Consider the following 24,984-nt stretch of genomic DNA (forward strand, 5'->3'; position numbering starts at 1 on the left):
TGGAGGTGCCTCTTCAACCGCCTGGACACGGGGCTCCCCAGCATCCCCCAGGTTGTGGGCGCGGCACTCCACAACCTGGTGGAGAGCAAGGGGGAAGCATTTGTGCAGGGCTGGGCTGTGGAGGCTGGCACGGCATACCCCCAGCTACCTGTCACCCCGAGCCACCAAGCTGACCACGAGGGGATCCAGGCCCTGTGGGCCCGTTTTGATCAGGCTGCAGGGTGAGCACTGGCAGGGCCAGCCTTGTGAGCCACCCACTGCCCTCCCACCCCCCCCACTGCCCACAACACACTACACTGCCCCCATGCCCACACCACTGCACACCGAAGAGCACACAACACACATTTGTTTTGTTTTAAATAAACCGAACATTGTTGAAACCAAAAATGATGAACTTTAACATGAATGGGGGAACTTTGTACATTGGGGGGGACAGCTACTAAAGGCGGGTGGGACAAGGCAACTATGTACAATAATCGGGGGGAACTATGTACAATAAAGGCGGGGCCTAGGTGTCCCAGTCCTTGGCCCCCTTTCCCCCTACTGTCCAGCGCCTGGCGTGGGAGGCATGACCCATGTCTGGGCTGGAGGTCCTGTCGAGGCTGGGTAGGCCAGGAGGACCAGCAAGTATGGCCGGGCTGGCTCCTGAGCTGCGCGGTCCCCCTCCACAGCAGGCTTCAGGGCAGGTGGAGGGTGGCTGGGCGGGACAGCAGCCGGAGCGGCGGAGGTTGCCATCTGCTCAGCAAGATGCTTGAAGGTCCTCATGAAGGATCCCCAAGCCTCCTGGCACCAGGCCAGCGTGCTCTCCTGCAAATGGAGCCAGCGCTCCTCCACTTGCAGGTGGCTCTCTGAAACCTCCACCTGATGCTGCAGGGTGGCAAGGAGGTGGGGGTCAGCAGCCACCTGCAGCTGGCTCCAGTGGTGGTGGGCTCATCCTGGGGCCGGTCCCTGCCCCACCGCCTGGCTGCCCCAATGCGACGGCCCCGATGGGCTGTCCGGCGCAACAGATGCAGCACCTGTGCTGTTGAGGACCTCAGATGGTGCAGCTGCGGAATAGAGCGGGGAAGAACGGAGACAGCCGTTAGTCTGGGCCTTGGCCCGTGGCCCATGCCCCCCCACCCCTCTGCTGCTGGTTCCCCATCCCCTGTCCCCCAGGGATGATGATGGGTGTAGTGTCCCCCCAATGGGTTACCCCCTTCGGGGGTTCTGCTCCCCTCTATCCCCAGGGATGGGGCGTGGCACCGTCCTAAGGGACAGGTGCTGACAGGCTCTTAGGGACGTGCCATTGCTGACCCGGGACTGTGGTATAGCTGGGCCATGGCGGGCCGGGGTCAGCTGGGTGTGTGGAGGACCCTGGTTTTGTCCCTTGCCCCACCCCTAAACCCAGGGGTGTACACCTGGGGTACATACCTGATGGTCTGCTCCCACGGTCAGGGGACACCTGGTGGGTGGACACCCTGCTGGAGCTGCGGGAGGGGAGGTTGATCAGGAGCCCCCTGTCACTGGAACCTTCCTCCTCTGCTGTTCCAGGTGTGGGCTCCTCTGAGGCCCCTGGGGTCCAGGGCTGGCCTCTGGCTCCAGGGCCTGCTGGGGCTCATCAGCCAAGATGTCAAGGGTGGCTGGTGGGGAGGAGGTGTACCAGGAGCCCAGGATCTCCCTGAGCTCCCTGTAAAAGGGGCAAGAGGCAGGGGTGGCCCCAGACTGGCTGGCTGTGTCCCGGGCCTGGGCGTAACCCTGCCACAGCTCCTTGACCTTACTCCTGACATGGTCAGGAGTGTGGACAGGGTGACCCTGGGCAGCCAGGCCCTCGGCCAGCTGGACAAACGCATCTGTGTTCTGCCGCTTGCTCCCCATTACCTGGAACACCTCCTCCTTGCCCCAAAGCCCTAGCAGGTCCCGGATCTCGGTGTCAGACCGGGAGGGGCCCTGCCGCCTCTTCCCCCCCGGCTGGATGGCTGGGAGCCCTGGGTCCCCTTGGGGGGGTGCCCTGTGGGCGCCTGGGGGGCCTGGCTAGCTGCCATGGGCACTGGGTGGGGGATCAGGGCGCCTGGAGTTCATGTAGGCTGTGCATGTGTCTGTGCTGCTGCCTGCACACTCTCAGCTTCCTGCCACAGGAAATCAGGGGGCGTGGAGCTTTAAGGGGCTGCTGCACACGGCGACCATAGAGCTCAGGGGCTGGAAAGAGCGTCTCTCAACCCCTCAGCTGATGGCCGCCATGGAGGACCATGTTATTTTGACATAGTGGGTTGCGGATCATCTACACATGCCCTACTTCGACATTGGACGTCTAAGTAGGGTGGTAGTCCCATCTTCTGATGAGTATAGCAATTTCGACATCTCACTGCCTTACGTCAATTTCAACTTTGAAATAGTGCCTGGTGTGTGTAGATGTGCCGGGTGCTATTTTGAAGTTGGCCTGGCTATTTCAAAATAGCTGGCTAGTGTAGACACGGCTTGTAATATATTTAAGCATCAGGGTTTACATCCAGGCATTTCGCTTCTAGATGCTGTATGGAGATGTATGTGTATTAAGTATTCATACTAACCAATCCTTAGTTTTGGACCTAACCTGCTAGAGTTTCTTTACAGGGAAGCTACATTCTGACTCTGATTCTAATTTGCACTATGCTGCCTTTATATTCCAGTAAAGTGTGGTATAAAGAGGTCTTAAATTTCATGTAAATATATTACATGTATTTTAAGGTCCTTCCAGAGTGTATGAAAGGCCTTAGTGTAAATGAGTATAAGGCCCCGTATCTCTTCCTCACTCTCCACTTTCCTACTTCCCTTCCCCCACAGAATTTTGATTTTATGTTTATGAGGCTCTGAAAATAGTCTAATTCTTTTCTATCTGGTTTGGCCTATCTCTACCAGCTGGTAAATAGGAAATGTTCACCGTAGGAAGCCAATACTCTGCAGAGTGTAAACAGATGGAATCAATATAAAGTGACAAGTTAGACTGTGCTACTGAGAATACAGAGCCAAAACTAAGAGCATAACAGTCATGATACTTATTTTGTTCCAATTCATTTGGTACTGAATAGCACTTCATATATGCACAGCTGTGTCCTTCCGTTTTTTACTTTCTTTCTTCTGGTTTGATGATGACAATTTCAAAGAAAAACTTTAATTAAAGATTTTACACGAAATGGCCCAAACTAGAATATAGGGAAAATGAGCACTGATGTGTTTATTGCGAAAGGAATAGTTTTCACGCATTTATTTATTTATTTTTTAGACAAAGAAAAAAAGTGTGCATCAAATGTACTGGATTTTCAGCCCTGAAGGCTGAAATCTTCCTTTTGTCTACAGAGCAGGGTACCAGATCGAGCTGTGGCTGGGAAAGCTTGATTACTCTGCCCTTCCTGTATACCTGGTACCCTGCTCTGGAGAGGCCACCCTCTAAGATTGAGAAGGTGGTTAATTTTTCAAACCCATTCCAGGATACAATGTGTGTGTTTCTATATGCATATGCAGGCAGAGGGAAAGAGAATACCAGGACCCCAGATTGCTTTAGTCCAGCAATGGTAGCCTCCCCAAAAAGGCTGTGGGAATGGAAGGGTTATGGCCTTTCTTGCTCTGTGTGGATGAGCAGACTTTCTGGTGTGGAAGTAAGCACATACTGCACCCTGTGAAAGTGTGATGCACAAGCTGTACTTTTCTGTGAACTGTTGCAGAGACAGCGTGCTTCCAAGCTATCCCCAGCTGCAGGCTGTGCCTTAAAGGCACAGCTGCATTCTCATTCTTTTGCTACTGAGAATGACAACCTGACGATGGGATGTTTGACATGTTTTCACTGAAATGAAAGAGGCAGAATGTTCTGCTGGTTTAAATAGTGGCTGGCAGTCAGCAGACCTGGATTTTTCATCATACATTTCTGTAGAATAAGCAGTTGTCACTCTTCCATTTTTGCTATTTTTGCTTCAGATAAATAGTTCAGTATGTGCAGGGCTCCCTGCATTATCAGGGTGTCTGCTATAAAGACGAGCAACAACTGGTAGTGTGCACTTGTAGAATTTCCTTCAGATTCTCTTGTAAGCCATGCAAGGGAGTCTCAGCAAATCTACACAAAGGTCTCTTGCCTTCACCCTCCAGCATCTTGCATCCCCTGAACAGCATGATTCTTCTGTGAATTGTGCCACAAGGGGCTCACTTGTCCCATGAATTCCCCTGAAACTCCTTTCAGGGCTGTTCCACACCCCATGGGGTTGGGGGCAGGTAATATAAGTTAGTATAGGCACAATCAGGGTTTGGAGACGGGGAGCACTGTGGTGCAAACCCTCACCACCTCCCTCTGCTTCCCTGCCAAAGATTCAAAAGTGAAACCTGGTGTTCTCCATACAGAGCAGATTCCACAGAATTGGGGCAAAGGAACAAGAATATTATGCAGGTGGTACCCCACGGGTGGAGACTCTCTTTGGAATCCAAATGTTGAGGGAAGTATGGGAATCATTAATAATTACATTGCTAGCAAAATACATTTGGCTGGTTATTCTCATATTTGGAGGTAGATTACTTCATTCTTTGCAGGGTGCTCTGTGGTTTGCATAAACATTGCATCTGTAACTCCTAGTGTCTGGTGTAGGAAGTGATTTGCACTGAATTTTCTTTACATGTCAAAGTGTGAGAAAATAAACACTTAATTCCCCAATAGCTGCCTTTGAGCCTGAGAGATTCCCCACTTCAATGCAAACTGCCTACTTGTAATACTGCTGAAATGCCATTATTTCTGGGATGGAACATAGTAGCCAACTGGCACACAACAGTAGTAAGAGAGGAAAGTATGGCTGGACACCAAGACAAGGTCCTACTGCAGGGTTTTGCAGCAAACGGTCTGTGGGTTGGACAAAGTTTGCTAGGGTTAGCTGGTACCTGGCTGCCGGTGCTTTATTTACGTACACATTCACAGGTACATCTGCCAGTCCCAGCCAACAGGAACTGCAGGAGGCAGTGTACTGGTTCACACTGCTTCTGGCAGCTCCCATTGGCTGGGAACGATGATCCAAGCTAGTGGAAACTTCAAGCAGCCAAGCCTGCAGACATGGAAGTAATAGAGTGTCAGGGCCCACCTGCCAAGGAGTAACCCTGGCAAATCGCTTTTGGCTTATTCCCTGGCCCGTCCTACTTAATGAAAAGTGTGATGGGCTCTTTAATGTCTATTGAAAACTAACAGTGAAGCAGGGGACCATGTTCAATGATCAGCTGAAGTATCTTCATGAGGTTGTGACGCGATCCCTAGAGTATGACCTAGAATTGGGGTACCATTATGCCCCATCCCTTCATATCTTCCCAGTCCAAGCTGTCTCACACAAAGTTTTACTAGTGACAAGGAGCAACCTCCAACCTGGCACTGTTATCACTCAGTAGAACAGCATGTGGAGGTTCAAAGCTGTTTTTCAATTACTTCTAACCAGTCAAATTTTGCCTAGTTTATAAGTAAAAAAAGAAGCTTGCTTAAAAGAATCACTCCTTTTGACTATTGTTCCTTCAGATTCAAACTGGGAATGGAAAGTCAAGTTGCGTTCTTTCTGGGTTAACAACAGGAGCAATAATATAAATTTTACAACTGGAAATAAACTGCCTGTTCTGATGATAGTATATGAGCAGGAACATAATCCTATCAGCTATGCGGGGCTAGCAGGGCTATAACGAAGCAAAACCTTGGGTGAGATCCTGCTCCTGCTGAAGTGAATAGGAACTTTGCTTTTTGAACCCCTTATTTCCACTGCTGAGAAGTTAATCCCGTGAGTAGTTTCTTTGACTGCATTGGTGCAATCTATTTTTCACCAATATTATTAAAGGGCCCATAAGCTAATACAATGTAAGCAGAATTGATCCATACAATCGGTGTATGATTGGCATTTGGTAGGTATTCACAGGCCAGAGTGATGGAAGGGGGTCTTTTTTGTTGTTTTTGGATGGAGACAAGGTGGAAGGAAAGCCTGCTTTACCCATAAAAATTCCCTTTTACTACTATGAACAGATAAAATAACACAATACATTTATAATATAAATAAGATTCACAAAAAGCCAGAAATTTCCAGTTTCACTGAACCAGGAAAACATTTCCACGTGTCTAGTTCCATACAACATCAGGTTTTTCATGAGAAAGGCAATTTGTTAACATTTGATATATTTTGGTGATCAGATTTTGTTGAAGAAAATCACTGTATAACAGGGCCAATGAGGGCAGAGGGGGGTAAGCCAAATGGGACAGCTGCCCCAAGGCCATGCAATTTATAAAGGTGTGGGGCTTTGGGCCCTTTAAATTGTCACCAGAGCCCTGCGCAGCACAGTGGAGGCAGTGCTGAGAACTGACTGCCCCTAACCCCACCCCTTCTACCTGAGTCTACACCCCTTCTGGCAGCGGGGGCCTGAAGTCAAGCTCCCCTCACATTGTCCAGGGCCTACTGAAGTCTGTCACCAGCCCTGCTGTATGGTCAAGGAATCAAGATTTAAGTATTTCAATCCCAGAAGAACCAAGAATTAATTTCCTGGCTTTAACTCAAACCTTCATGCTTGTAAATTAAATTGAACACCATGCAGTTTACTAATGGTTGAACCTCTCTAATCCGAACTTTCTCATCCAGCAAACTCCATAATCTGGCATGATTTTAGTTAGCTGGATGACCAGTTATCATGGGTGTGGCTGTGTCTCCCATGGTCCCATAAAGTTTGTTTCCAGCCAGCAGTCCTGGCTCTCAGTGTTCTGTGCAGTTATTTAGCTGTAATTTACCCCTAAATGCTTTCTAAGGGCTCAGTAAGTGATGAAAGTTTTGATGATGTGCTAGACAATATGGCCTTTCACAGTCTAGCAAATTCTCTTGTCCAGCACTGGTTGGGTCCTCAGGGTGCCAGATTAGAGAGGTTCAACCTGTTTTTGGTTTCTAGCAAATCTCTAGGTTTCAGACGTTGGAAGAAGATAATATTTTATCTGTTGCTTAAAAGGAATGAGTTGTATTTGAAACTTGCTGCTTTGTTTCAAAAGTTTTTAACTAAACCAACACCATTTATTGAAAAAAATTGTCTTCAAAGTTCAATAACTACACACTACACACATCTCTTACAGTCATTTTGTGACATCTCCCACTGTGCTGAAAAAAAAATTGTTTTTTTTGCTTTTGTTCTGCAGTTGAAAAAAATATAAAATGCCATTTTTTTATATTAGCATAGGTGTGTAGTACCTGAGTTTCATGTTGCATCAGTGTTTGTTTCCTGTTTAATTAGATCATTTGTAATTTATAGATTTCAAAGAATTTGAAAAGCATCCTCAAGACCTGTAGACTTTTTGACTATAATCGAACAGGACAAGTACAGCGGCATGAGCTAAGACGGATTCTTGAGATCAATTGTTTTAGGATGAAGGATGCAGAATATGAAAAGTAAGTAAGGAAATAGTCAAAGTTTTCTGTACACTACTTGAAATCAGAAAGTTAAGGGACCTGTGTGACCTTCTGACCTGCATAGGCTCTCAAGCCGTGGCGAATGACTTGGCAGTAGGCTGACTTCATGCTGTATACCCATCAGATTTTTCGTTTTTTTCATGTGCACACTGTAGCTTCTGAAACTTCCTGTAGCCTGAGGAAGGTAGTATTCCATTTGGTGGTCCCCAAAAGAATGGACCTGAACATCACAACTCCTTCTAGTTTCACACTGTTTGATTTTTGGGAGTGAGAAGGGGGGTCCCACCCACACAGTCTCAAACAGATTGGAGTTTGGAGTAGAATTTCTTTGCCTTGATCTCCAAAAGATTGTCAGAGGATACCCCCTCCTGCCCATCATCACAGCAACTCCAGGAATGATGCTGCTATGTCAGCTCACCCCACCCAGATTAGATTCTGAATGGAGATAACAGTGAGGCTCACCTGAACTTGTTGTAGGGAGAGAAATGGAGACACCTTCCTCGCTCCAGGCACTGGAGGTGAAAGAAACAATCTTTTGCTCAATCCTCTAGCTTTCCTTGGCTGAGCCATGGGAGATATTTGAACTACAAGTCGCCTTCATAGTATTCTTCAAGCAGAGCAGAGCAGAGCAGAATATATCCTCCCCATTGGGATGTCAGAGAGACCTTGGAGCGCTCACATTTTGCCAAGCATGGGCTACGTCTACACGTGCACGCTACATCGAAATAGTCTATTTCGATGAATAACGTCTACACGTCCTCCAGGGCTGGCAACGTCGACATTCAACGTCGACGTTGGGCAGCACCACATCGAAATAGGTGCTGCGAGGGAACGTCTACACGCCAAAGCAGCACACATCAAAATAAAGGTGCCAGGAACAGCTGCAGACAGGGTCACAGGGCGGACTCAACAGCAAGCTGCTCCCTTAAAGGGCCCCTCCCAGACACACTTGCACTAAACAGCACAAGATACACAGAGCTGACAACTAGTTGCAGACCCTGTGCATGCAGCATGGATCCCCAGTTGCAGCAGCAGCAGCCAGAAGCCCTGGGCTAAGGGCTGCTGCACACGGTGACCATAGAGCCCCGCAGGGGCTGGAGAGAGAGCGTCTCTCAACCCCTCAGCTGATGGCCGCCATGGAGGACCCCGCTATTTCGATGTTGCGGGACGCGGATTGTCTACACGTTCCCTACTTCAACGTTGAACGTCGAACGACGTTGAACGTTGAAGTAGGGCGCTATTCCCATCCCCTCATGGGGTTAGCGACTTCAACGTCTTGCCGCCTAACGTCGAAGTTAACTTCGAAATAGCACCCAACACGTGTAGCCGTGACGGGCGCTATTTCGAAGTTGGCGCTGCTACTTTGAAGTAGCGTGCACGTGTAGACGCGGCTATGGTGATTAAGTGAGCTGGAAACACAGATTCTGTCTCTTAGAAGGGGACAGTCAAAGAGGGAATATTAATCAGTGGACAGAGCACAGAGGCCTTTGATTCAGACTGTGGGGGCGTGTATGACCCAATGATTTGGAGAAGTAAGCCCGGCCAAATCCACCCCTTCCACACTCACCACAGCCCAGTCCCCCACACCTTGTGGCTGCTACTGAGCTCTGCTCAGCCCTCCCCACCATGTAGCCATTGGCCCTTGCCCCACCTCTGCCCTGGGGTTGTGACTCCAGTCTCCCATGACCCTGGAACTCTGGAGAGCCAGTGAGTGGCAAAGTTTCAGCTGGCCCCAAAACTGTGGAGAGCTAGTGGGCGGTGCAGCCCCAGCCTGCTCTAGCACTCCAGAGGTCCAGCGGGTGATACAGCAACAGCCTGCACTGGCCCTGAAGGTTTGGAGAGCCTGCTGGAAGGCCTGACATGAAAAGGCTGGAGCCATACTGCCAGCGCCCCTGACCAGCAAGGTTTGCATCCCCACCCCCACAACGAAGCCTCTAGCCCCAGCACTGGATGGCTAGAATGGTCCCAGCATTGTGAAGACAGGTGATGTAGCACACCCCCACTCTGCCTACCCCAGCCAAGCTGGGTGTGGGGATCTCTGGGACTCCAGTGGATCATGGGAGGGGCCAGGTCAGGCAGCTGGGGAAGGCAATGTCTTCCCCTTCCTATGATGCCTACACTCATGATTCAGGAACACTGAGTAATCCCAGATCAGCATTGATTTGCTTGGTAGCCTCAGGCAAATCACTTAACCCTTCTGTGCTTAGTTTTGCAACCTGCATAACAGAATAGTTATAGGTACCTCACTGGAGTAATGTGAGGATTAATTAATGATTGTACAGGAGTTTAAAATAGAATACACTCTGCCTTGTAAATGCTAAGAAGTCCACTTCATACTTTTAACATTATGATTCCAGGTCCCTATCAGCTTTTAATGCGTAAGCCCAAGCAGGGGACCTTATCAGAGTGCAGATGTGGAAGTGAAAAGTGGCCATGGCTCTTATTCTTCTGTGGGGGGAGGGCAGTGTGCGCAGCTGCAAGTTGGGCTAAACTGCCCCAGGAGGAAAAGTGTCCAAGGCAACTGGAGGACACACGAATTCCATACATCTCTTGGACATTCTTGTCTAGTGAATTCCTGTGGAGTTGTGGCTGTGATTTAAATCTGCTCCTCTTTGGTGGAATTTCTGAAAGAGGGCAGAGTTCAGGGGTATCAGCTGGTGGAGGAAGGCATAACTGATGCCAGCAAACAGGAGACTCTAGCTGTCTATACACCACATAGCCATTTCCAAGGATGATGTATCCTCTTGGAATATGGAGCTGCTTTCATGGATGCGTACTCCATAAGGTCCATAGAGCTTTTGTCAGCAGCAATCTTGGAGGCTATTTTCTGTTGGATAAGGGCCTAAAGGAAAATTAAACAAATTAGGATGGGCAGTTCTTTTGTTGTTAGTTCATCTCCACCCCCATTACAAGCAACCTCCAAAATAATTTTTAGCTTGTCTTTGCTGGCTGGGCTTGGTGTTTCAATTTTCATATCTTTTTCTGGCTGGTACACTTTCCAGAATTACATCCCAACAAAACCAATTAAATAATTTTGTGCATGCAATTATGGAACTGAGGCAATATTCTTCTAAAGCAGGCAATCAATAAACAAAACAATTCTTTATTTGACAATAAACTGTGTGTTTGGCATTGCAATCTGAAAGGTAGTAAATCTATAAAAAAGTTACTACATCTCTAAGTACTGCATAATAAAAAAGATCACAAATTTTTATTTGAGCTTTTTAATGCTCAACAATTACAATGTAGCAGATAAAATTTTTGAAGCTTAAGATATAAAATAATGATAGAGATTCACCTTTATATTGGGGAACAGAAGATCAAAAATAATACTATAGTTCCTTTAAAAATTGCTTTCACCCTGTCTTTCTTAAGGAATGTCTGCACTGTGAGATAAGGTTAAATTTATTAAGGTCAATTTTTTAGCATCTGATATTGTAAAGATGAAAGTGCATGTCCCCACTGTGTGCATCAGTTTGATGGAGTACATCCCCAGGCGGATGGGTACCTTTGATTTTGACAGCGATGCACTAGGTGCAGCTATACCACAGGTCTTACCACCCCCTTGCATTCTGGGTTAGATTCCCAGTGTCTGATGGGACAAAAACAGTGCAGTGGGAGGTTCTGGGTAAGTGTCATCAGCCTCCCTTAGTTAATGCAGCCATGGGGTGATCAGCAATGGCTGCAAAACTTTCAGATGTATAAGGCCACTTTCATGGAACTTTGCAAGTTGTTTTCCCGTGCTCTGAAGTGCAGAAATACTAGAATGAGACCCACTCTGGCAGTTGAGAAGCAAGTGGCAATGGTCTTGTGGAAGCTTGCTATATCAGACGCTGCCAGTCAATTGGGGATCAATTCAGAATGCTTAAATCTATGGTGAGTGCTGCTGTGAGCCAAGTACCCAAGGCAGTCAATACCCTTCTGCTACGACGGACAGTGACTCTAGGAAATGTGCAGGACATAGTGGATGGGTTTCCTGCCATGGGATTCTCTAACTGTAATGGGGCAATAGATGGAATGCATGTTGCTATCTTGACACATGACTACCTTGTCACAGAATGTATGAACCAGAAGGGGTACTTCTCAATGGTGTTGTAGGCAGGAGTGGATCACAAGGGCCGTTTCACCAATATCAACGTGAGATCATCAGGAAGGGTGAATGACCTGTGCATCTTTAGGAACGCCAGTCTTTTCAGAAAGCTGTAGGATGGAACTTTCTTCCCAGACCAGAAAATTACCATTGGACGCATGGAAATGCCAATAATTATCCTTGGAAATCCAGCCTACCCCTTGCTGTCATGGCTCCTAAAACCATACACAAGCAGCCTGGACCATGTTAAAGAGAAGTTAATTGTGGTAGAATGTGCTTTTGTTCATTTAAAGGCCAGTTTTCAGAGTTTATAGACTCAGTTAGACCTCAGCAAAAGCAACTGTGTGCTCCATATCATCTGTGAGAGTAAGGGAGAAAATTTCTTGCCAGGGCGGAGGGTCAAGACAGATCACCTGGCAACTAATTATGAGTAGCCAGACACCAGGGTAATAAGGAGAGGACATCAAGGTATCCTACTAATCAAAGAGGCTTTGAATGTCCAGACAGTGAAATGACAGTCATGTTTGTTTCTCTTAATGAGGTACCCTCTGAATCATGCTGCTCGTAAACCCTGTAACGCTCCTGGTACCCATGAAACACAAGCAATAAAGATTCTGTTGAGAAATCATGCATTTTTATTTAGGGAACACGAGGAAGCAGAGACAGAAAAGGAGTTCAGACATGAGCTGGGGGGGTGGGGGCAGGCAGTGAGCAAGGGTAAGTGGCTTTTTGCAGTCTCTCTGTTCAGCAAAATAGGTGTGGGAATGTCAACTTCTTGTTCCAGGAGACATACCCTGGGGTTGAGTGGAAATCTAGTATTGACTCCTTCTCCTCATTCTAGAGCACCTGGGGAGGAGGCTATGGAGCATGATGAGGAGGGCAAGTGGTTGAGCATAGCTTGGAGTGGGGGCTCTGTGCTCCATCTGCCTCTTTTGTGCCTCTACTAGACATGCTAGAAGCTCACTTTGCTGCTCCATAAGCCTCAATATCTCCTCCTGGGTCTTCACTTCTTGTCCCCGAATGCTCTCCTCTCCTCCCACTCCATTTGCCTCTCCTCACACTCCATTCCCATCTCCTGCAGTGTTGTTCTCTTCCACGCATTTAATTGTGCACTGTCCATGTGGGCGGATTACATTTGCTCAAGGAATATGACATCCCAAGTATATTTTCATCTTCAAATCTGTGCTAGCTGAACAGCTGTAGGAATTGGAAGAGTGCACAATGGGCTCACTTTCATACCTGCTGTAACAAAAAAGTGAAGGGCAGTCTTTAGAGAAGATACTTTGTGAGCTTTATGCAGATGTGCAGGAGGGATACTCGCGCTATCTCCAGACACATTAACCAACTGTTCCGGGGAGCCCCTGCTGTGGCCACCACAGAAGACACCCAATTGCCTTAACCTACTTGTAGCATGATTAAAAATGTGAACTCACCAGATAGTCCGGCAGCGATATGTCCGGGAGGAGGGGATTGGCTCCCAAGTTAAAAAAAGGTTTTGGCTGTTGGTAAGATTAGCTGCCCCATTCACCTGCTAGCCATTCTTCTCCTCCTCCTCTCCCTCATCAACCATGCCCTCCCCGCTGTTGCCTGAGGCTGCTTGAAGAATCTCTTGAGAGGTAGCCACAGACAACTTTGCGACAGTGGTTGGGGCTCCCCCTAGACTCAAGTGCAGCTGCTCATAGAAGTGGCACGTTTTTAGTGTTGAAGCGGACCATGTGCTTGCCTCCTTTGTCTTCTAGTATGCTTGCCTGACCTGCTTTATTTTCATGCGATGGTGCTGTGTGTCCCTGGTATAGCCTTGTGTGATCTTGGCATAGATATCAGAATTTCTTTTGCTGCTTCATAGTTCTGCCAACACAGATTACTTCTGTCCCTCCAGCAATCAGATCTAGGCTCTCCTGTATGCTCCATGCTGGAGCTCATCTGTGACTCAGGGCATTCATGATCAGGTGTGCTGCTGAGATGTGCTGCCTTCTTCACACATCACTTAGGCTAAACAGGAAATGAAATTCAGACTTTCCTGGGCCTTTTCCTTTGCACCTTGAGAACAGCAGAGTTGAAAGTGATGGCCAGAGTAGTCATATTGGGGCACTCTGGGGCTACGTCTACACGTGCACCCAACTTCGAAATAGCTTATTTCGATGTTGCAACATCGAAATAGGCTATTTCGATGAATAACGTCTACACGTCCTCCAGGGCTGGCAACGTCGATGTTCAACTTCGACGTTGCTCAGCCCAACATCGAAATAGGCACAGCGAGGGAACGTCTACACGGCAAAGTAGCACACATCGAAATAAGGGAGCCAGGCACAGCTGCAGACAGGGTCACGGGGCGGACTCAACAGCAAGTCGCTCCCTTAAAGGGCCCCTCCCAGACACACTTTCATTAAACAGTGCAAGATACACAGAGCCAACAACTAGTTGCAGACCCTGTATATGCAGCACGGACCCCCAGCTGCAGCAGCAGCAGCCAGAAGCCCTGGGCTAAGGGCTGCTGCCCACGGTGACCACAGAGCCCCGCAAGGGCTGGAGAGAGAGTATCTCTCAACCCCCCAGCTGATGGCCGCCATGGAGGACCCCGCTATTTCGATGTTGCGGGACGCGGATCGTCTACACGTCCCTACTTCGATGTTGAACGTCGAAGTAGGGCGCTATTCCCATCCCCTCATGGGGTTAGCAACTTCGACGTCTCGCCGCCTAACGTCGATTTCAACTTCGAAATAGCGCCCAACATGTGTAGACGTGACGGGCGCTATTTCGAAGTTACTGCCGCTACTTCGAAGTAGCGTGCACGTGTAGACGCAGCTTGGGACTCCTCCAGGACACCAAGCATGTCAACTTTCACAGTGCTGCATTTGCATTACTCTAAAGTCAGTCATTCAAGATGAATTTAGCATTACTCCTTGTGGAAAGCAGGAGTACCAAAATTGACTTTAGCAGCCTGTAAAGTCAATTGAATGGACTTATTGGTGTGGGTTCATTGTTAAGAAGATTGACCTAATGCAGCAGGCTGTGTCTACATGTGTCATATCTTCCAGAGGAACACAGGCTTCTTCTGGAAGAGTGGGGGACCTTCTACGTGTGTAAGACACTCTTCTGGAAGGAATCTGGAAGAAATCTCAACTTCTTCCCGATCCCTAATGCCAGTCTCACAAGGGGAATAATGCCTTCTTCCAGATGATTATTCCAGAAGAAAGCACGTGTAGATGATCGTGGACTGTTTCTTCCAGAAGAAGCTGTCCACCATGGCGTCCCCTGCTCTCCAAGCCAGGAGATACTCTAGGAAGTTCCTGGGGGCTCTGTGGTGCCTACTTCCAGCAGCAATTAAAGCTGCAAGGACCTAGAAACCCCAGAGCAGGAAGCGGGGGCTGTGAGGCTGACAGCACGTGCTGAACTGCAGGCACATGCTGGACTGCAGTGCCCAGCTCTCTGTGACCACACAGCCAATGGTCAGCAGCTGCATGGCCTCCAGCCAGCCCTCCAGTGCCCCCCAGGGAGTCAGGGGATGACAGCCCAGAGGAGGAGCAGCCCTGCCAAAAAAGGGCCTCTGCCTGGACAGAGCCAGAGCTGAGGGACGTCCTCTTGCTCTGGCAAGAGGAAGTCATCCTCAGGGACATGCCAGGGCACTGTCAGAACACCGCAGCCTGCACCCAGCTGGCTACAGCCCTGGTCACCTATGGACATCCTGCCCAGACTGCAGATCAGGTCTGGTGCAAGATCAAGGAGCTGCGCCAGGCATACACAAGGGCCAGGGATAGCAGCGTTGGTCCAGGGCCAGCCCAGCCATGTGTCCCTACTATAGGGAGCTGAGGGACATTCTGGCAGTTGATGACACCTTGCCACTGCGCCACATAGTCAACACAGTGGCCACAGACCCCCCTGCCGCACTAGAGGGGGATGACTGCAGCTTCTCCGAAGAGCCCGGGGAGGAGGGTGAGATCCCCAGCCAGCACCAGGGACCCTCAGATGACTCCTGCCCCAAGGGGTCCTGGTCATTGCCGTGGCCTTGGAGCCACACAGGCAGACCATGTGCAGCTGGACATCCCCAGACCTGTACAAGGTCACGCTAGGTAAGTGCACGGCATGGGGCATCCCCTGGTGGGGGCACATGCAGACCCCCCCGCAACCCCCAATGCCCCACACTAGTGTGTCTCAGGGCTGCAGGCAAGCTGCAGGGCACCGCCCCCCCCCTGGGAGCCCTTGCACATGCAGGTCCATGCAGGGGGAACCCAGGGTGCACAGCTGCACCCAGCCTACCCATGCCCTGGGCATGGAGCTCCCTGTGCCTGACCGCATCCCTCCCATCCAGTGCCCATTTCCCGCACGGAGCCCCTCACAGGTGGCAGCATCCTTAAGGTGAGTGGCTGGCCAGGCCACCATGCCAGGCCCTTGACTTGTGTTACAGGGACCTCCTGGGTCGTGCCCAGGGTGGGGTGCCCAGGCGGCCAGGCAAATGCCCCAGGGGGCTTGGCTATGGCCCTATGCTCCCATTCCCCCCACCTTGTCTTAACACAACTGTATCCCAGGGATAGGTGCAGCACCGGAGGAGCCCGGGCCTAGCTGGGAGCACACAGGCCAGAGGTGCTGGCAGTCCTCTGGCCAGAACCAGACCCAAGCATGTGGCTGCAGCCCGGCAGGTGTGGAGGACCCACCACTGGAGCTGTGCACAGGAGGCAGCAGCATATGCAGACACCAAACTGAGGTGGCAGAGAGGCAGCTAGCCCTGGAGGTGGTGGCACCGGGACACTCAGTGGGAGGTGATGGGCATACCCCAGCAGGTGTGCGGGACCCTCATGGCACTCCCCACTGCTCCCTCTGCTCCCCTCTCAGTCCCCTTCTCCCGCCTCCTCCAGTGCCCCACCCAAGTCTTCTTCTTCCTTCCCCAGAGCCTCAAGCCCTCCCCACTCCTGAGTCCCTAGCTGCCCTCCTTCCCCAGGGTCTTCCCATGGCTGCCCTTTGGGAACTTGGGGCCTGGCTTCTTGCTATGACCAGCCCCATGGCGGACCCCCTTCCCTGGGAACCACCCCTCCCTGCCCCCTCCCCACTGGAGACATGCCACCGACTGCCTACCACCTCCTCCTCATGCTCCCCACCCCATCAAGGTCCTGATGGGGACTAGGCACCCCGGGTGGGAGAGGAAGCCGTGGGGACCAGGGCTCACAGCCCTCCACCCTGTCCATAGAGTAGGGGCTCCTTCCCTGCCCTTCCCTCCCCCTCCACACCCACAGTTAGTATGCGCCTGCTGCCCAGATGCCCCGCCTTTGTAAATTTTGACCCCACTCCCTTGTGTTGGGTGAAAGCAGTTTTTTATTGTTCATATATACAGTTACTATAGCTTGTCATTCAAATAATATGGTTTGGTTCGCACCCCTGTGTCCCTGTTCACTGGGGGGCAGAGGGGGACCTGTGTTGGGGGCCTGGCTCATAGGTCCCCACAGGGTGAAGGCCTCCCGGAGGGCCTCCCAGATGCAGACCCCATCCTGGTGGAGCTGCTAGTTGGGGGCCATGGGTAGCTGCTTGTACTCCTGGGTGGTGGGGTGGCCCCTCACACACCTCAGTGAGGTTGTGGATAGTGCACCAGGCAGCCATGAGTTGTGGGACGTTCTTCACCCCCACATTGAGGCGCGTGAGGAGGCAGCTGAACCGTGCCTTTAAGCGCCTGAAGGCACACTCCACGTGGTTCCGTGCATGTCCCAGCCAGGCATTAAAGACCTCCCCTGAGGGGGTCAGGTGCCCTGTGTAGGGTCACTGCAGCCACAACTGCTGGGGTACACTGGGTCAGCTACCAAGCAGAGCGACATGGTGATGTCACTGGTGATGGCTTTGCGTTGGGTGACTTACGTGCCTGCCTCCATCTGGTGGCACAGGGAGGAATTCCTAAAGATGCATTCATCGTGTGCCCGGCTGGGTCAGCCGACGTATACATCAGTGAACTGTCACCGAGCATCCACCACTGCCTGGAACATGATGGAATGGTACCCCTTGTGGTTGACATAAAGGCTGGCACGGCGGGATGGGTCCCTAATGGGGATATGGGTCTCGTCCAATGCCCCAAAGCACTGGAGGAAGCCGAGCTCCATGAAACCCGCCATGGCCGCATCGAGGTCCCTGAGGAGCACGAGCCACCTCACGAGCATGTCATTGATGGCCCTCACGATCTGCAGGGGACAGAGAGTGGAGATGGTTATGGGTGTGCCCTGGCTGCCCCCTTCTTCCTTTCCTCTGTCCCTCCCTCCCTATGGCATCCCCAGCAGGGTGCTCTGCGCATGTGTGAACACAATCTTCTGGAAGACCAGGCAGCTGTTTTGGACGCCACTTTGTGTGTGGACACTGTCTTCTGGAAGATGATCTTCCTGAAGATGGCTTCTGGAAGGTCCTCTTTTGGAAGAACTGACACGTGTAGACACAGCCGCAAAGTTCAACTTAAACTTCTAGGCTATATCAACACTACAAAGATCTTTTGAAAGAAGCTCTTCTGGAAGATCTCTTCTGAAAGAAATTTTTTTGAAAGAGTGCATCTAAACACAAAAAAGTGGATCAAAAGAGTGATCTGCTCTTTTGAAAGAGAGCGTCCACGCAGCCACACAGCACCTTTTCTTTTGAAAGAATGGGCCAGGGATCAGAAATGAAGACTGTTCTTTCAAAGGAAGGGCCCTGCGGAGGGTCTACACATGTTTTCTTTTGAAAGAAGCTTTTGAAAGGGGGCGCTCTTCCTGAAATGGGAAAGGAAAGGTGCTTTCGAAAGAAGCTCCATAGTCTTTCAATTTACTTTTGAAAGAACGCTTTTTGTGTGTGGATGCTCCACTGGATCTTTTGAAAGAGCCCCCTCCTTTCAAAAAATCTTTCAAAAGAACATGCTAATATAGATGCAGCCACAGTGTAGATGGGGCCTTAGTAAAAATCACAAAACCAGTAGTGTTCTCTTAAAGAAGCCTAATAAACAGATTTTAAATTTAACCAGACTTTACCTGCATTCCCTACTTGGATGAACCATTAAACATTTCAAAATATATGAGGGGCATTGTTAATAGCAGTAGTGCATTAAGTGAAAGATATTAGTGCCCCGTTCCAGGAATGAGAAGGCTTTGCCTTTTTGAGGGCAATTAAAATCTAGGGCCAGATTTGTTGCTACACTGGCAGTTTTACACTGCTCCAGTTAAAATGGAGTTTTTGCATCACCAGGGCAACACAAAGGATTGGAGCATGCCAGTAAAGCTGGTTCTCTGAACTTTCTGAATCTCTTTGCCTTATAGGCCAATTCTCTGAGCAGTTATCTGAGGATATCCTCAACAAAACTGCACAGCTGTTGACATGCTAAAGTCCAAGGGTAACCTTCACTCTGCTTTAGCATCTCAGGGGCTGAGATTAGATGGGCCAAGAAGTCTTCTTTTCTTTAAAAACATTATCATTCTTTCCTCTCTTCTTCCTGTTTTTGTCACAGCCTTTATTAAAGCCAAAGTGTAGCTGGAGTGTCCTGCTCCATGAAAGATTCTAAAAAGCCATCTGCATTAAAAAGAAAAGAGTACCCTCTGTATCAGTAGTCTAGTTCAAGTTTTTATCTGTTCCTGAGGTTCTCACTGATGTTTCTTTAACTATTAGGAGCCTCACTTTCAGTGACATGAACCCAGAGAGGAACATGAGAACATTAGATTCTCAATTTGGCTGCTAACCTGTATCTCTCTTGTGGCTCTGGACAATATATATTTGATGGTGTTCTGGAACTTAGTGTTGAATGTCTCTTTTGACTTTACTGGCCTTTGGATGAGGGCTAACTTTATAAAGAGAGCTTCTTCTTCGAGTGGTCCCTGTGGGTGCTCCACCATAGGTGTCGGGCTCGCCCCGGCGCTGCAGCTCGGAAAATCTTCAGCAGTCTCCATTGGGTCGCGCATGCGCCGATGCGCATCGGCTCTTCGCGCGCTTACGGTCATGTGCGTGATCCAGTCCCTGCCAGTTCCTTCTCAACCGCCAATGGCTGCGGACGGAATCCTCTCCGGCTCCAGCGCCCGAGACAGATAAACTCCGTTTTATTCATTTTACTAGTTATAATTATAGTTAATAGTTATTTAGTTATTATAATATTGGTCTACTGTGAATATAGTTTTGTTCTAGAAGCAAAAGACTGTTTTAGGGATTGGAGCGGCCGCCTCTGGGCGGGCCCGCCATTTTTCACAATCCTTCAAAGGCTAACAGTTGCTATTGTTTGGCAAATAGACTGTTAAGTGCGCCGTTAGCACTTAAGGACTCAGAGAATTAAACTAATAATGTCGTCCCCCGGTTTTAAAAAGTGTGAATCTTGCCGGGAGGCCATGCCTGCTTTGGATGGCCACAGCAAATGCATCCGGTGCCTCAGGGAGACCCATGTTCCCCAGAAGTGCTCTCATTGCTCCAAATTAACAACTAGAGCTAGGAAAGATAGAGAGATGAGGCTCAAAATGCTTCTCTTTGACAAAGCACTTCAGCCTACCACGTCGGAGAAGCCCCATAAGGAGGGCTCTTCAGGATTGCACAAGAGGAAGGCTGCCTCTTTGACCTCTGTGCAGAAGAAGAGAAAAGCTTTTCCAGCTTGATCCCTGCCCGTCACTTCTGGGAACGGGATGAGCGAAACAAGGGGCCTGGGCCCGCTGGCTTCTTCTGCTGAGAGAGCTGCGGCGCATGTACCCGCGCAGGGGCCTATGACTCTTAAGGAAATGGCACCGAGGGCCGCGCAGGTGCCGGAGAGATCAGCACCGGCTACTGCGGCACCCAGAGTTTTGGCTCTGACGGCACCGGAGCGTCAACACCCGGCATGGAGCCCTACGGGGCTGAGTGAAACACCCCGAGCGGCACCGAGAATGATGGCACCGAGCACGGCACCGGGGGCACCGGAAACCACCATGGCACCGACTACGGTGCCGAGCTCTCCGGCACCGATCAGGCCTCCATTGGTACCTGAGAGAGCGAAAGCCAAAGCAAAGACCCGGCACCGCAGTCCCTCCCTGAGTTAATTGCGCTGCCATTATCGCCACGATCCCCCCTGGAAATTCAACGAGCAGCAACACCTTCAGCCTGCCACAGGCTCCCATCTCCCTTTCTCCAACGTCCGTCTCATGGAGTTGCACGCTTCTCACCATCCTCCAGCAGAGACCCCTATGAGTATCATCACAGAGAATCTCCCCCTACGTCGGTGTCATCTCGATGATCACGTCACTCCCTGCATCACCCTTACGCCTTTGGGTCGTGGTCCAGGTCCCCGTCACCGGGACCCTGTCCCTGTTGCTATGACCGCCACCAATATACGGGACATCAACACAGGAGTTCAGCATCTCGTCATAGATCTCCGTCAACTCCTCCTCAACGTCACAGTGCACAGCTTCCATCTGGGGGAACACCACAAGTTTCCCAATCAGAGGTGGGTTCAAAGGATTTTGAACCTCACTTCGAAACTTCAAAAGCGCAACCATATGAATACAGCCAGGATCCAGAGGACCTGGAGGAGAGATACCACAGTGATGCCTCCTCATCCTCCCCAGACGAAGCGGTTGTTCCTGGGGACATATCTCCCCCAGATGATCTAAAACAATTCCAGGAGCTGTTCAAAAGGGTGGCTCAATCTCAGGACATTCAAGTGGCGGAGGTACAAGAAAAGCACCACAAGCTCCTTAAAAACCTCAGGCCCCCTTCTTCCTCTAAAATAGCTATACCATTGGACGATGCAATTATGGAGGCAGCCACTAACATATGGCAAACTCCGGCCTCCACTCCTCTTACCAACAAAAGGGCAGACAAAAAGTATTTCGTCCCTGCTAAAGGCATGGAGTTTTTGTTTAGTCATCCACAGCCAAATTCGCTAGTGGTGGAATCCTCTCAACATACAGCCAAGACGTCCCAGTATAAATCTGGGGGACTGGACAAGGATATAAAGAAACTGGATCTCCTCGGTAGAAAGGCTTACTCGTCATCTACCCTGTTGCTTTGCATGGCTAACTACGCTGCCCATTTGTCGAACCACAATTTCAACAATTACTCTAAACTTACCGCTCTTATGGACTTCCTCCCGGAGGATAAGAAGCCGGTCCTTAAGGCAATCGTACAGGAAGGATACGCGGCTTCTCAAGTGGGAGTCCAGATTGCCTTAGATGTAGCGGACACAGCAGCTCATGCAGTAGCCACTGCGGTTGTAATGCGCAGGGAGTCATGGCTCCACACCTCAGGCATTCCCAAGGATCTGCAAGTAAAGAAGCCAGACCTTCCCTTTGACAAAATGAAATTATTCGCCGAATCAACCGACTCAGTCTTGCACTCTAGTAAAGATTCCAGAGCGACACTTCGGACTTTGGGGATATCCACCCCACCATACAGAAGGAAAAAGTTTTATCCTCAACAAAGCCGTTATAGTTACCAACCGCAATGTACCCATTTTCAACGGGGGTATGACCAGGGGCGTCATCAACAACCACCGCAGTACAAAGCCCCTAGGCGTCGACCTCAACAAGGCCACGCCCCTTCAGGGCAGAATATAAGACAGCAGGTTTGACGGGTATGTCGAGGGCCGCGAAACCAAGACCGGATCTCAGTGCCAATCTCAGTACATGTTCCATCATCAACTCAAGCCATTCTACCCCCAATGGAAAAGCATCACTTCGGACAAGAGGGTATTGGAGATTGTAGCCACGGGGTACACGATCCCCTTTCAATCATTACCTCCACCAAATCCTCCCACCGCATCCCTTCTCAGGGGCCCCTCTCACCTAACGGAACTAAGGCGGGAGGTGGACCACCTCCTCTTCATAGGGGCGGTGGACAGAGTACCAGAGGATTTTCGAGGCAAAGGCTTCCACTCCAGATACTTCCTGACAGAGAAGACGACAGGAGGTTGGAGACCCATTTTGGATCTACAAGCACTCAACCGATATCTGCACAAACAACGCTGCAAGATGACTACAATGGCTTCAATAATCATGGCACTAGACGACAGAGATTGGTTTGCAGCCCTCGACTTACAGGATGCGTATTTTCATATTACAATTCACCTAGCGCACAGACGCTTTCTCTGGTTTATCGTGGGCACAGATCATTTTCAGTACAGAGTCCTTCCATTCGGTCTCTCTTCGGCACCCAGAGTTTTCACCAAGACTCTAGCGGTCGTGTTAGCATACCTGCACAGACAGGGCATCTTCATCTTCCCGTACCTGGACGATTGCCTGCTAAAGGAAACTTCCCAGGCAGAGGTATTGCAGATGATACGCATCACCACAAACACATTCGCCTCACTGGGCCTCATCATCAACTTCTCAAAGTCCAAGACCGAGCCCACGCAAAATATAGAATTTATAGGTGCTCGGATAGACTCTGTCACGTCAAGGGTATATTTGCCCGATGCCCATTTTCGCGCCATCGAGTATCTAGTACAACAAATAACATACAGCCCCATTGTCTCAGTCCTAACGTGCTTACAATTACTGGGGCACATGGCGACCACCACGTTTGTGGTACAAAATGCCAGGCTACACATGCAAGGATTGCAGGATTGGTTGGCAACCGTATACAAACCATCAATCCATACCGTTCACAAGATGGTGTCACTCACAACGGAGGCGCGAAGGTCACTGACATGGTGGGCAAACCCCAAGAATCTACTAACAGGGGTGCCTTTCCACCAACCACAAATTACTGCTTTCATTACAACAGATGCATCCCATACGGGATGGGGGGCACACATGGACAACAAAACCACTCAAGGTTTATGGTCCCCTGTAGAGAAGACACTGCATATAAACATACTAGAACTCAGAGCAGTGTTCAATGCATGCAGGCATTTTCGGAATTATCTGCGCGGAAAAGTAGTCAGTGTAAATAGCGACAACACCACCACCATGTTTTATATAAACCGACAAGGTGGGGCCAGGTCTCGTGCACTCTGTGCGGAGGCGATCCGGTTGTGGAACTGGTGCATTGCCAGCAATATAACTATAAGAGCTTCATACTTACCGGGTGTCCACAACGTGAAGGCGGACCAACTCAGCAGACACTTTGCGCCCACACATGAGTGGCAGATCCGTTCAGACCTGCTTCACCAAGTGTTCCGCAAATGGGGGTTTCTCCAAATCGACTTGTTCGCCACTCGCGACAACAAGAAATGTCTCCGATACTGCTCCAGAGTGGGCATGGGACAGGGATCCTTGGGGGATGCCTTCATGATCCCATGGAAGGGCCCTCTACTCTATGCGTTCCCTCCCACAACACTCATACACAAGGTCTTGGCGAAAGTCAAAAGGGAGAGAGCATGCATGATACTCCTAGTCCCAACCTGGGATTGGCAACAATGGTTCCCACTGCTTCTACGCATGGCACAGCATCGGCCGTTTCCCTTACCAACGGTACCAGACCTTCTCACACAGGCTCGAGGGTCAATACTGCATCCGCACCCGCAGAGACTTCGGCTACAAGCATGGTTAATCCATGGCTCAGCGCCCTAGAGACTACATGTTCAGAGGGAGTGCAGCAAGTCCTGGAGTGTAGTCGGAGGACTTCTACCAGAAAGACTTATGAACATAAATGGTCGCGTTTTTCCGCTTGGTGCTCTTCCAAGCAATTGACACCTCGTGACGCCACCATACCTATGATTCTGGACTACCTGCTACAACTCAAACAAGAGGGACTCTCTCTACCCTCCATAAAGGTTCATCTTGCAGCTATATCAGCTTTTCAACATGAAGAGGATGGATCAACCATATTTGCCCATCCTGTCGTCACACGCTTCCTAAAGGGGTTGGTAAACCTGTACCCCCCTCAGAAACCAATACCACCGTCATGGAGTTTAGACTTGGTTCTACACACGCTTTCGGGACCGCCCTTTGAGCCATTGCCTATGGTCCCCCTTCGGCTACTTACCATGAAAACGACTTTCCTCCTGGCAATCACGTCAGCTCACAGCCATAATGTCCACACCACCCTGCACCCTCTCAAAGGAGGCGGTGGTCTTACGTTTGCACCCAGCCTTCGTTCTGAAGGTCTCTTCAGATTTTAACATTAACGAACCTATAGTACTGCCCTCATTCTATCCTAAGCCTCACAGTTCGAGTAAAGAGGCAAGGTTGCACTTATTGGACATGAGAAGGGTGCTGGCCTTCTACATCGATAGAACTAAGCCTTTCCGGAAAACAGACAGACTCCTGGTGTCCATTGCATCCAGGTCAAAAGGGGAAGCACTATCTTCGCAGAGGATTTCAAATCACATTGTGTCATGCATAAGACTGTTACGAGTTTCGCAAGACTTCTCTGCCAGTTCCGCCCAAAGCCCACTCCACTAGGGCGATGGCGGCGTCAATGGCCTTCTTCAAGGGAATCGCGCTGAGAGACATCTGCAGAGCGTCAACGTGGTCTTCCTATGACACTTTCGCCAAGCACTACACCATGCACAGGATGCTTGATGAGGATAGACACCTGTCGACAGCAGTCCTTTCAAGGGCAAGCTGCGCATAAATCGGGTACCCACCTCCTTTTTCGGGGGGG

General features: G+C 50.0%; 1 protein-coding gene across 1 annotated transcript in view; it reads left to right on the forward strand.

Moving 5' to 3' along the window:
• The window catches only part of EFCAB6 (EF-hand calcium binding domain 6), a 193,973-nt gene that overhangs the window by 12,965 nt on the left and 156,024 nt on the right, over positions 1–24,984 (forward strand). The window contains 1 exon segment of the mRNA XM_074983707.1: positions 7,246–7,382. Coding sequence (XP_074839808.1) covers positions 7,246–7,382 — 137 coding nt within the window.

The sequence above is a fragment of the Carettochelys insculpta genome, chromosome 1, assembly GCF_033958435.1.
Source record: "Carettochelys insculpta isolate YL-2023 chromosome 1, ASM3395843v1, whole genome shotgun sequence".
Taxonomy (NCBI): domain Eukaryota; kingdom Metazoa; phylum Chordata; order Testudines; family Carettochelyidae; genus Carettochelys; species Carettochelys insculpta.